At 33.3% G+C, this 13,969-nt stretch overlaps 1 protein-coding gene across 1 annotated transcript; it reads left to right on the top strand.

Annotated features, from left to right (window-relative positions):
- The first annotated feature begins 1,029 nt into the window (after nucleotides 1-1,029).
- LOC123553206 (uncharacterized) lies at nucleotides 1,030-5,968 on the top strand. The gene is made up of 2 exons (XM_045342952.2): nucleotides 1,030-1,176; nucleotides 4,401-5,968. Exons 1-2 carry the CDS (start codon nucleotides 1,116-1,118, stop codon nucleotides 4,847-4,849), a joined length of 510 nt encoding a protein of 169 aa, XP_045198887.1. The 5' UTR covers nucleotides 1,030-1,115; the 3' UTR covers nucleotides 4,850-5,968.
- Nucleotides 5,969-13,969: the final 8,001 nt, after the last annotated feature.

The raw sequence follows: 13,969 nt of genomic DNA, 5'->3' as shown, positions 1-13,969 counted from the left end.
ATTCTGCAAATGTACACAGACTGATTTATGTGTCTTCTTTACGTACTGGAGTGCGATTCCATTCAATTAATGATGTTGAAAACATTATGTTTGAGAAAGATACAGACTGGAACGTATTGGTTCAAAGATAATATGCTGATTGGGGTCAGGGTAAAAATAAGTTTCGAACATAGAGAACAGAGTGTATTGCTGAGTTATCTGCCATTTCATGATGTGTGACTGCGCCGATTAGAATTGGGACCGGTACAGAGTATTGAGAATTGACCAGTATTGAGTACTTGAAGAAGAAAAATGTGCACTTGTTTGTACATCTCGGAACTCAAATGTAATGAAGAGTTATAAGAATTATCTGATAAAACGTTTTGTTGTTGTTGTTGTTGTTGTTTTTGGGAAAAAAAATGATGATAATGTTCATTGTTTAGGCAAAACTTGCTTGGAAATTTTTATTTATTGTACAGTTAAATAAACTAGAATTGAATTTAAATTGTACGTGTAACAGTTTAAGCACTCAGAAAATACCAATATATTAGGTATTTTCTAAGCGTTTTAGTGACATGGAGTAGCTGGTGCTTTTTATAGTTTAATTTACTGTCTAGTCAGCTGAAAGAGAAATTAACATTGATTAACAAGGGATGATTTGTACTTCTAATTTTAGTATGTTGATATAATTGTAGAACTTTTTTTAAATTATTAAATGACAAATAAACACTCTCATAGTTCCGCGAAGAATGGTTTCATATATTTTAGCGTTTGTGAAATGTAACTGTATAATATGATGTTTATCAAAGCGAGATTATTATAAAATATATTGTTTTTATTGTCTTTTTGTTTACACTAGAATAAAAGAAATTGAAGTTGGTATTTTTATGTGTATGATGGCAACACAAGTATAAAAATCCTACACGTATGAAAAGGGACAAATACCCAACATTTATTTTACATGTCCTTGATGCATGTGTAATGTCTCAAAATCTAAAGCAGTAAATTTAATTTAATCAAATCAGCTGATCTTATAAATACTGTCACAGATTTAGTCAGTATATAACAAGCAATAAAAACGAGAACAGGCCTATCTGTTCATTCTCACTTTTACCGTTGACAGCTGTAACTGAAACATGGACTTTTCTTCTAAAGTGTTTTTGTGCGTTTTTCTGGCAGATTCATTTGCCATATTATGTGAGTATTTTGACGTTAGATGTTATTTTTCGTCACCGAATTGTTTGAGGACTTTCTATAATTAAAGCAACTAAGGCTAAGAACAAAATTAAGTGTTCGGTACTATTTTTTGTCCAATGGGATTGCAATATTTTTCAAAAATCTTAATCTTTATCTTAATAAATCAGCTTTTACGTTTCTAATACATGTATTTAATTTACCAAGTTAATCGATTGCTTTTAAAAACGTATTTTTCAAACACAAAGCTAAGCATTTACAAAACTGAATTGGTGGAGTGGCTACGACGTTCTTAACCAAATTAATTTTGTAAATGCTTTTTAATGAACACTAACCTATATAAAATGAAATAAGCAGCAACCCATCAAGTAATTTGTCTAACAATCGTTACGTTAAAATAAAGATGATAGTTCTGCATTTTTAATAACAAATGTAAGAGTGGGGTTTTTCCTGATTCTCACGTTTAGTCTTTTGTAAAATGATTTTATTTTTGTTTTATATGTTTGGTTTCTTTCAACTTTTTGGGGGGCGAAATTTTACATTTTTATTTCATGTTTATATATGGCGATATTAAAGAACAATTAGAAACTTTATTTCGTCTATTTTTGGTTAATTGTTTGACATTTTGTTTCATAAAATGATCTTTATATATGTTTTTCATATAAAATCAAAATATAAATATTACGATTAAATATAAATAAATGAAGTTAAAAGTTCCAGTATTTAACAAAGTATGATAACCTGAAGTTGTTTAAGCATTTTTTTAAAATAAAACGTTATCATACCATTAGCAGGTGATCGTTTTTAACGTGACACAATTTTGTAAGTTGTGTAAGTTTATTTATTCAATTCCAATAGGCTAAAAGCCCATGAGGACATAAACAGGCACAGTTTATGACGAACTGTGAAATTAGCAGGCATACATAAATATTTGTGTATATGTGTCTACATTTTTACATTTGGAGAAGGTTACACACTAATAATATATTAACGTAACATATATATATATAGTATTTACTAATTATAAACTGAAAAAAATATCCCAGTCTTATGAATTAAGATATATTCCGGTCGTGAATTGATCCTTAACGAAACCAAACAAAAGGAACAACAGACTGGATAATCGTAATTCTGTTTCAAGAAATAACTTCTATGAAATATAAATACGTATTCAAATTGCTTTGGCTGGAATATTTTTACGAGAAAGTAAAATATTCTTCTGATACATATTTGCATTCCTTACAGCAAAAGCATGGTATACATAAGCTCCTAATTTTTTAACGACTGACTGATTTTCATTATTTAACAAATCTATAAATCTGTACATATTTGGTCTTCTACAGAATTTTGATGGGATTATTGTTTCCTAAGATCATCAAACAATGTACATTCAAAAACAAAATGAAATTCAACCTCTTATACATTGCAAATATGACATAGTGGTTCCGTTCATTTACTGGAATACGTAATGGTCTAGCCCAGCGACCTGTCTCTATCTGCCAAAGAGCTTTGCGAAGTGCTCAATTAATTACCATACTTAAAAACGATGCCTAAGTATGTGAATTTATTAACAGTATCTAATAACTCTCCATCATAATAAAAAGCTAAATCTGGGTAAAGTACCATTCCTAAAAATCATTACTTTAGTGTTTAATGTATTTACTTTCATCTTCCAAGTTTTACAATAATCAGATACCAAATATATACGACGTTGTAATTCTTCTGCTGAGTTAGCAAAAACAACTATATCATCAGCATATAATAATAAAAATACCTTAAACATATGAACATCTATACCTTGAGTACCACTATGAATAAAAACTTCAAGATCATTAATACACATTGAGAATAAAAAGGGAGACAAGCACTCCCCTTGTCTGACTCCGAGCATACAAGAGAATTCCTCACTAAGTTTGTTTAAGGTAGTGGACAAGTAATAGTTATGTTTAAAAAAATGCATTAACTTGATACAGTCTTAAAGTTAACATTGTTTTGCACTGTGCTGCAATTTTTAAACAACTTTTCTCGTGTCGTTTTTTTTTCCACATTTTATATAATTTATGATATTTTCTCAAACTCAAATAGAGATAAATTTCAAAGTGATAACCACTGAACAAAAAAATCGCAGAGGATTCATTATACCCACAATTTTGATAAAAGAAACCTCAAAGTATTGGTTAACAATTATAAAACACAAAATAAAACTGTCAACAACATTTTTTCTGGGGAGCCTCAAGTAAAAGGATTTAATCGGACAGATAGTTAGCTCCAACACTGAAAGATTATGGCCGAGTCCTGTGAGACTGTTTTAAATTTTGCTCTCTACATTCAAAAATAACCATGGGGCAGAAGTAAAACCTATCTACATTTCTTCCACAATATGTAAACTAAAGAGTAAGGGAAAAATAAAGAACTTTTACCGCAGGTAACTCAGTATTTTTAAAGATGTCTAACCCTGCACCCTTCTGAATCAGTGGTAAAATTTACTTTAAACAGCAAATAATGGCTTATCAAATGGAAACCTTCCGCTTTTGTACAATAAATCAATAATAAGTATTGAAAAAACAGTTTAACTTACTAGAAAAAAGAAATATAAAGAAAACAGTTTGGTCCTAGTGTGGCTTGAACCTACGCCCTCATGAAATATTAGTCAATGTAGGTTTATGGTATAGGAATTGAATACTCTTTAAAGAGGAGGTACACTATTACGGGTCCATTACCTGAAGTATTTTACTCTGGACTTAACTGACTTATACATAGATTGGATAATATCTAAAAAAAAATTCCACGTAGGCCTAACTTAATCAACTTGTACCATAGATTTTCTCTAACTACATAGTCAAAAGCTTTTGAAAAATCAACAAATAAAGTGTAGAGTTGCTCCTCTTGATTTAACATATGGCTTATCAGTCCGTTCGATACAAAAACATTATCTGTTGTCCTCATATTTGGCCTAAATCCGGCCTGTGCTTGCACATATACATTGTAGTTTTCGGCAAAACTTTTAAGTCTATTATTTAATATACGTGTGAAAAGTTTACCTATACAATTTAATAAAGTAATCCCTCGATAATTATCTACATTATTTAAGCTTCCTTTTTTTTGTAACGGAATAATGTTGTGTAACATTAGATATCTGCAAATCTTATTTTTCGGAAACAAATAAGTAATTGAACTAGTCAAATTATTTGTACCATTGATATTGATTTGTTTTAATTTGAAATTAGGTCTTGGCCAGCTCGAAAACATGGGTATGTTAGCATTAGCTGGAGGACTTGGCGGAAGAGGCATGGGTACTGGAAGTATGGGTATGGGTGGAGGAACTTACAGTGCGGCATTAGGTCTTGCAGCGGCAGGGATGACGCCCGCACAGTATGCTGTGCTTGATAACACAGTCAAATCAGTGGTAGGTCCGCACGCCAGTCCAGATCTAGCTCTCATTACATATGCCAAGCATCAAGGTGCAGCTCCAAGAAACGCGTTCCAGTTTATGGGATATATGCCGTTCTTTCAAAACATTGCCCGTACCGTTGGAGTACAGCCAAGTACAGGTTCTGGCCAGACTGGCACTGGAACAAATCAGGCACAGAATACAGATGCTATCGTGATGCAGAAAGCTGTGCAATGGATGCAAAGGAATGGGTTCATGATGCCACTAGTCGCACCTCTGTTTTAATGTTCCATTGGCAACGACAGATTGTGAAAATGTATTCATTTAATTCAATAAAAGAGCTTTCAGTGCAAATCATCGTAACATTACGAGGAGTGTTCAAAAATACCAGGAAAACTACTTTCATTTCTTCATGCATCATCCAATATCGATACAATTATTATAAAATTAAGACAAGGGACGACATGTATATTTTCTAAAGCCATTTTTTATTTTGACTAATAACAGGTACGTATTAGTCCCTATGGCAATGTCATGAAATGATATCTTGCCAGATTCTGTCACGATATTTTCCCTTTTTTTAAATTTTGTATAGACTAACACATTATTTGCCACTTACTTATTTTCAAAACTAGCGAATTAATATTTACGCGAAAACAATATCATGTGAAGTCATTGTTAGTTTTGATGTGCATGTTGTTTTGATTATTGCCTGAAAATGAGCGAATGACTGGTTTCAGCTTTGTAATCGAAAATCAGGGAATAGACAATTACTATGCTGCATGTTGTACATAGAGATGCTTTAAGGAAGATTTTATCAGGCGTATGGATGAGGCTCGGAGATAATCGCTGATGGCTCACGTACTGGACGCCAGAAGACGATTACGTCATGTGTCGTCTTAAAAATTGAAACAGGATTGGTGTGTTATTGTTCAGTGTTCCATTTTATCAATACCACATTGACAAAATGTTCCACGCCAACGCCATAGTAAAATGGCGAAAGCGAATAAATTCAATACAGTTGTGTAGGCTGCCTGGTGTGTTGGATTTTCAGTAATAGCATGAATCGTCAGTTTGCATGGTGAAAAGACTGATGGTAGACACAATTTCGCCCGTCACTTTAAACTATGGCGAGGACCTATGAAAAATTGTGTTCAAGTCCTTGATCTTTTCTTTATAAATAGGATGTGTACCAGGAGGAATAAATAACATATGTTTAAATAATACTTTTGTTGTTAAATTTTTAGTAAACATCACTTTGTTCTTGCAGCAAAGAATGTAAATGTTTGAAATTCAGTTTTTATTTTTATGCTTGTATTTCTGATATTGTAATCTATGCTTTTATCATAAGCCTGGAATAAACCATTGTATTTCAAGAGCAATAAAGTTTCAAAGTAATATGAATTTACAGTTTTGTGTTTTATAAATGTATATAATAAATTAAGTGTTAAAAATATATTTTAATTTCTTTCATAAAAAGACGGACACTGCTTCGCTTTACTGTAAGCCTAGTGACATTCAATTTGAAATGTTGGAATATAGTATATTATTACATGCTCGTTTCTTTTCCCGTTAAGTTACACTGGTACCGGAAACGTCAATATTTTTTCCATACACTGACGCCTGAATTTCATATCGGGTGCGTGACGTAATTCAGTATGTGTTGTTGCACTATTTTTTTCTAATTAGTTCAGTATTGTCAATCCTATTCAGGCTTTTGAACATATTTATGATATTTACATAATATTTATACGTGTAGATGCGTATGTAATAAAAAGGTTATTATCTTTGCATCGGGAAATATGCACTCGTTCTTCAGCGGAAGAATATTGCGCGACTTTAGGAGCTGAAGAACTCGTGCATATTTCCCGATACAAAGCTAATAACCTATAATAATTTCATTTTAGAAGTGGATGGTATTTTATGCAATCAAATAACATACGAGAGGGTTTAATGGTTCACCAGCGTTTTTCATTGCATTATTGGACGCCCAAACAAAGTCAACAGAAGAGGCTAGGTGGTTATGTGGATATCGGGTATACATGTATACACTTTTTTTATAATTCCTCTAATAATTTGCACACAAAAAAATACTGTTAATAATTTCTGAAAAATGGTTTCTATATATTCATCATTCAGACACTTGCATCTCTTCAAGCAGCTGAAACAGATAACAACAACAACAACAAGTAAACAGCATTAATATCATAACTCAATGTGAAAAATAAGCAGTAAAAAATTACACATTTAGATACTATATTCGGTTTTACGGAATACGTCCTGGACTGTTACATGAATATAAAGCTTTTAACTGCCTGTAATGTCTTTTATTCCAAACATAAATATTACAATACGAGGTCGAATCTTTAAGCAAGATCAATGTGCGTAAATTATGTAAATAAATAATTAAAAAGTCATATGTAAAGGTGTCGGTGTCATTTTGTTAGTTACTACAAATAAGCCATTTAAATTCTTTAAAACATTCTAATGTATGTGAACATATTGGTCTGCCAAGTTTACTCGTGGTCGAACTTCCTTTACCCAGTCCGTGAACTGCAAAATTTTCTAACACTGTGCCATTTTATGTAATATGACGTAATTTAAAGAGAGTTTCATTTTTTAACTTCCATTGCAGAACCGATTATCATGCCTTCTATTGTCTTTGGATATAAAGACATGCTTATTAGAATACACCATTCATTCACTGACTCGGTGTTATTATATTTTCTGGTCCTTTTTGGAACAAGAAGTTCATTTAATGTACAAAAATGATCTATGCAATAAAGTTTCTAAGCAAAGTGAGTCTCATTCAGATCGGATCTGTTACTTGATTGGTTGTGTTCAATGCTTCCAACTTCTTACAGAATCTATTGTATTCCTTTCGACGTTAGGAAGAATTATATGTCTGTGTTAGAGCCACGACGCAGCATAACATAATTTCTCTGAAAATGAACTTTTAGCTTGTTTAACCCTTAGCCTGCTGCAGGCGAATTTAACAGCCTTTGCAAACAGCTTGGAACCAGATCAGACGCCGATTAAATCGGCGTCTGATCAGGTTCCAAGCTGTTTGCTACTCTGACAGTATTTCTTCCAATTTTGGAGCAAATTGAATGAACTTTACAATTTTAGCAGACGACATTTCCAGCAGACGACAATTTATCTAGCATGCTAAAGGTTAATGGGATACAGATAGTTTTATACAGGTAATTTACAACTGCATGTACGTACTGATAAATCAGGCTCTAGTCCTTAACTTTAAAAAATATTACCTATATTACTACACTAACTGTTTCCTATATTAATCAGGCAATTAGTAAGTAGGTTCTTTTTTTTTTCAGAGAAAAATTGTATTTTCATTAACAAGATCCGTAAAATTCAGATTGCATTTTGTGTAATTGTCTTATGAATTAACATAATTATATAGATTTAAATACGAATGAATTGTAACTGCCAAATTGTATTTGAGCCGTGCCATGGGAAAACCAAAATAGTGGGTTTGCGACCAGCATGGATCCAGACCAGCCTGCGCATCCGCGCAGTCTGGTCAGGATCCATGCTGTTCGCTAACAGTTTCTCCAATTCCAATAGGCTTTAAAAGCGAACAGCATGGAGCCTGACCAGACTGCGCGGATGCGCAGGCTGGTCTGGATCCATGCTGGTCGCAAACCCACTATGTTGGTTTTCCCATGGCACGGCTCATTTATATGTTAAATCAACTCGTTTCATCAATTAAATTTATATTGAATCTTTTTTTCTTTCTTGAAACTTTCAATTAAATTTCATTTCAAATGAAACGTTCGTGTGATCTTCATTTGTCTTGAGAACAAACTTTGTCAAAATAGTTCAAGTCAACTGATATTTAAAGACGCAAAGTGTAAGTTCATGAAATTAATATGCTATTCTTATCTTCGCATGTATATTTTTGCTATATTCTAATTTATAACGTGTTCACTTAAACGTATAAAATTAATTTAAATAGAAAAAGTGGAAACTCCACAGGTCGTTCAACACAACAAAAACGAAAATGTTGCAGGCTCGGTTTGATTGAGCCTGTTCATGGACGGTAGTGGAAATGCATGCTACCGTCCACGCCCTCTAGCCCCGGGTTGAGCAGAACTCAACATTTACACATGTTAGAAGTACAAAAAAACAATTTAGAGACATCCGCAGATGTGTTCAAACGGCGGTGCACATGGAACCTTCAATGCTACACTAGTGTGTAATTCCATGAAAAGCGGCGTATGGTCCCCAGTTAAAATAATGGGTTTGCCCTGAACGAGAAAACAATGAGCAGAACTAAACAAACTGGAATTTAGAGAGGGGATCTGAGGTTATGGAGCCTGCATATCACAGGAACTGCCAAAAGACAAAATTAAAAAGCAGGCGCCATGTCCAAGGGGTGATTATACAATACCCAAAGCTATAAAAGCGGGAGTATTGGAACCACCCAGGCCGAAATGCTCATGTTCAGAAACTAAACAGTACCAATAACACGACATAAAAGTCGTGCTGAACGATCTGAGAAAATCAAAATATAACAGCCAAGATTGAATATACGGGGAGACTTTTTACGGCCGCCACACGGCACAAACAACGCTGCTGTGATAATAAATAAAAAAAGTGGAAACTCCACAGGTCGCTCAACACAACAAAAACGAAAATGTTGCAGGCTCGGTTTGATTGAGCCTGTTCATGGACGGTAGTGGAAATGCATGCTACCGTCCACGCGCTCTAGCCCCGGGTTGAGCAGAACTCAACATTTACACATGTTAGAAGTACAAAAACAATTTAGAGACTCATGAGAGATGATGCAGTTAGTGTCCTTACATAGATAAATTATTCGATTAAACAATTTTAAGCTTTAGTGCCACATGTTAATCTCAACTAGCATTTTAGGACCAGTGTGTAACTGTTTCGAATCGTTTTTGAGTGGGACAAAATACCCAACAATTATTGCCAACATGTAGCTTTTATTTACATAAGAGGGATAAATTTAGATTGATCAATAATTAAGATTTACTGTTACCAAATTATCTTGGAATGCGACAGAGTATGCTCCTATAGATTACCTTCATGTAGCATTATTTCTCAGACCCCAGTATCTAACCCTATATAACAGATTTTGAGCCGAAACTAGGTCCATACATGTAGAAGTTACAGCCAAAAGAATGATTTACGGACGGACGAAAGGATGGACGGAACCCATCAAACCCTTAACCCGAAAAACAGTAGAAGACTGATTACGGAGCCAACCAGAATTACTCGGCATGGCATTAATGAATCATATATAAGTATCTGTAAACGTGCATACTGAATGTATGTGTACACATAGTACAAATTCTATGGCTGAAGAGAACATAAATTCATTCGTGAATGGAATCAAAAAAATGTAATAATGGATGTTGTGAAAGTGCAAAGGAAATGCATTCTTGACAGTTTCGAAGCAAAAATGCACCTTGCATAACCGCATTTTAACTTAAGTTTTGCCTTATGTGGTAAAACAAATTTACATTATGAGCTTTTAAAGAAAGGCAATTACGTACGATAAAATTAATGTTGTCCGAATTAGCATGTAACATAATATGCATTTTTGCCGATATCATTTTGCGGTTTGGGAAAGTACGTAAGTCAAATTAATTTAATAATCCTATAGGTAAGTAGAATGTAATTACGACAAAATTGAATTTTAATTTATTATTCTATTGAATATAACGTTCTTCTGAGTGGGATTTGATGAGCATTTCTTAGTAGTGTTTTGTCATTGACCGTCTCGTGGTGTTCCCTCTAATTGTTTTCTTTGTCCTTTTTCTGTATAAAAGTTACCGACTATGAATTGAGTCGAATAAACTAAGTTATGTTATGTTATAAATGTCAATCGGTTTACACATTCATTTATACAATATTGTAGACCATGCGGATGCGTTTCTTAGTTTTCATAAGGTATTGGATAAAGTGAAGTTACTGTCTTTTTCAAGTAGTAGCACTAAGCTACTATTAATATTATCAGCAAATTATTTAAAAAGGGAGACAACGTTATCATATCTAAATGAAACATTACGATAAGTAATGTCCCTTCAATCGTTGAATGGTTGATAAGGTGAAAACGCCTGTAAAAAGCTTGTATTTGTAGTTAAGGAGATCAAGTAATATAAATACAACATTTGCAGTAAATAACAGTCATATTGGCCCTTTATTAAAATACCCCGAACAATAACGTCCTCTTCTGGTCACGGACATCGAAGGCCCAGTCGGAAACTCTTTTCAGTCTCGAAGTTACTTGACTTTGCGCTGCATTACCTACACAATGAGATGCCATCTACTAAACAGACATAACTGGAATAGTCCATGTGTATGTTGACCCGAATATCTGGATTTTTAGTGGGTTGCCGACAAGTACAAAATGTTTCCCACGCGAATACTAGTATGCATACAGCCTAGTGTGGCGTAGGGTATGTCCATACGAGCTTATATAAATATAATAATATTTAAAATTTATATATATATATATATATATAATAAATAATATATATATATATATATATATATATATATATATATATATATATAAGAAGTACAAGCATAATAAAAACAAAAGATAAAACACATATAAAAATGCAGTCAGGGGTAATATGCGTTTACACGTACATATATAAATAAATAAAAGTAAAAGAGGATAAATATGCAACAGTAAAAAGAATGCAGCTTGCTGGAACTGTAACCCTAAAGCAGGATATGAACGGATGTGTACATGGTATATTTATACACAAAATTATACTAGACAAAGAACGATTCGAGTCTTGGGAACCGCCTCTAAATGGCCGGTGACAAAAACACCACTTGGGAGTTGTGCACAAGCCAAAACTCTTTATATCAACCAGGTTCCAAAGGACACGACAGTATAAATAAAAGTATTCCCCGTCAGGTGAACCACTTTCACACGTACTGGTAACAAAAGGCGCGATACCTGTGTAATAATATATGGAGAAAAACTACCAAAAGAACCATAAAATGTACTCAACGCTTCTGCAGAAAGAAGGGCAACAAAAGAAACACTACTAAGGGTCCCATAAATCAGTTTAGAAGACAAACAGGTCAGATCCAGTGAACTGTACGAACTGACTATCATGGAATATTTTACCTGTTCCGTCTAACATAGTTGGAAAGGAAAATGAAGGACGGTTAACCAACATACAATGCGAACAACTCAGTCAACACCAAGACGAGAAATCACGTAAATGAATGGGAATTTCGTCAGTTTTCGATTAATATATTGAGTACACACCTCAAGCTGGCAATTTAAACAAAATAAAAAAAGAAAAAAATATTATGCATGACAGAAAAACAATGGCAAAATAAACTGCCGTTTGAAAGTGATTATTTACGTTCTAACACTTACAACATGCTGAATGTATTTTGAAGATCAATTGTGGTTAATATTATATTGGAAGTTTCAAATGTGTATTATCAGTTAAACAATATTTGATTTTTTGCGATAATGTTCTCTCCATTTACTCTTATTATAATAAGACAAAAATAATGTTGCTCTCGTGCAGGTTTTACCATTAGTTCTATTTCATATTTTAGCGCTTTTTTCAACATTTTTTTTCTACTTGTACAATACTCAAACTGCGGTCATTAGTGCTAATGTTTTTTGCGAGAAACCGTAACATACCGACAAGGTTAGCTCCGAGAAGCAGTCAGATGTGCACTTAAAATATACAGTATTTTTTGGAAAACTCGCTAATGAATATCACCAAAATAGAACGTTTGTGGTCTTATTTTACTTAAAATCATGAACAACAGAAGGACTGAAACAGTTTTGAGAAAAATTATTTTCTGACATTTTGTGCAGGTTTAAAGTTACTAAGGTTCAAAATTACTATTTCTTTGCTCAGTCAAGCTATCTCCAGTAGCATACATATGGTAATTGGCATCTTTTGCACCTATACCTTAGAAATATGTCAATATTCATATCTGTCTGGCATAAATTTCATAGACGGTCATTTGAGTATACATCATAAACACACGCTAATGTGCATTGCATACATAACTTTTCCAGTGTTTCAAGAAGACTGACTGTGGCCATGAACTAGACGACACCCAAGCCCCCTGCACCCACCCACCATCCCGCTTTTTCTTAATCCGAATTTTTCCGAAGGTATTCGAGAACGATTCTATCTTGAAGTTTTCTCCGCTGCTGATCACAAATAAGTATAACTCCTTAAATTAATTCGTGGGTCATGGTGGCACAAATGTTTCATAGATGTTTTAATACTATAGCGTGTGCATGTATTAGTTATTACGTGTGCATGAATTAGTTATTGCGTGTGCATTTATTAGTTATTACGTGTGCATGAATTAGTTATTGCGTGTGCATGTATTAGTTATAATGCATGCAAGTATTACTAAATGCATGCTTATGTATTTGCTATTACGTGCACACGTGATAAATAATACGTGATACATGCGCACGCAAAAGTATACAAATCATCCACAGCACCGTAATGCTCTATATAACAGAAAACAGTTACGCAAAAATACATTTTTCTGTTAAGAAAGGCGTATTATTTATAACATAACACCAGTTGTTTTTATCGTATCATATTATCTGCACAAGTAATTCACCGAAAGCGAAATGCTTTCAAATTATTAAAAAGTCTATTACAGGAGCCACATCTTTGATCAAACGGGTCTCGTAATCTAGTCTTACTCCACATGCAACTATAAAATCTTTCAATTACATATCTATCATAGAGATTCGCTATTCAAAAGAACTAATAAACGCGGGGATTTTGACATTATGACCGAAGATTTCCGTCAGATTTTGACTTTAAAATATATCTACAAATAATCAAACGTTTTTTCCCTTCCTTTTAATCAAGCCGATAGGCTTATCATAATATATCCAACCCTCTTTATATCCCATCCGAGCAATTGAGAGAACCAAAGGGGGCCGAACTACTTTCATTCATGAAAAATAAGTATGAATTTGAAGCTTACTGAATTAGGTAACCTTTATTTTCAATGAGAGATAAGTCACTTCAAAACCATAGCAATTCTATAGTTTGAAAATCGAAAATGCATTCGAAATATAGATCTTATCATCACATGCCTGGAGGAATTATTTTTAGTGTCGATCAAAAATCTTGTTAAAGAAATAATATGTAGTGTCTGGGTGTCAAGTGTATGTTTAAAACTTTACTATTGAACTTGACTTGTAGAAAGCTTTTATATAAGACATTTAATGTAAAAAGTGTAGTTTTATTTGACGAAATCGTATGTTTCATAAGGGTAGTGAACTAGCGATTAAAGTTGATTAAAGACTCTTTACCACGTTATTCTAGAAAAGATAGAATAATTGTTCAATTTGAATGATGAAAGTAACGAATTCCCGAGTGCTTTTGC

The sequence above is a fragment of the Mercenaria mercenaria genome, chromosome 4, assembly GCF_021730395.1.
Source record: "Mercenaria mercenaria strain notata chromosome 4, MADL_Memer_1, whole genome shotgun sequence".
Taxonomy (NCBI): Eukaryota; Metazoa; Mollusca; class Bivalvia; order Venerida; family Veneridae; genus Mercenaria; species Mercenaria mercenaria.
Note: the sequence above shows the minus strand (reverse complement) of the source record. Positions and strands in the feature narration are given on the sequence as shown.

Coding starts and splice junctions, on each gene's coding strand:
- LOC123553206 (XM_045342952.2), top strand. CDS start 1,116: ATGGACTTTTCTTCTAAAGTGTTTTTGTGCGTTTTTCTGGCAGATTCA. Junction 1,177..4,400: donor AGATTCATTTGCCATATTAT/GTGAGTATTTTG, acceptor ATTTGAAATTAG/GTCTTGGCCAGCTCGAAAAC.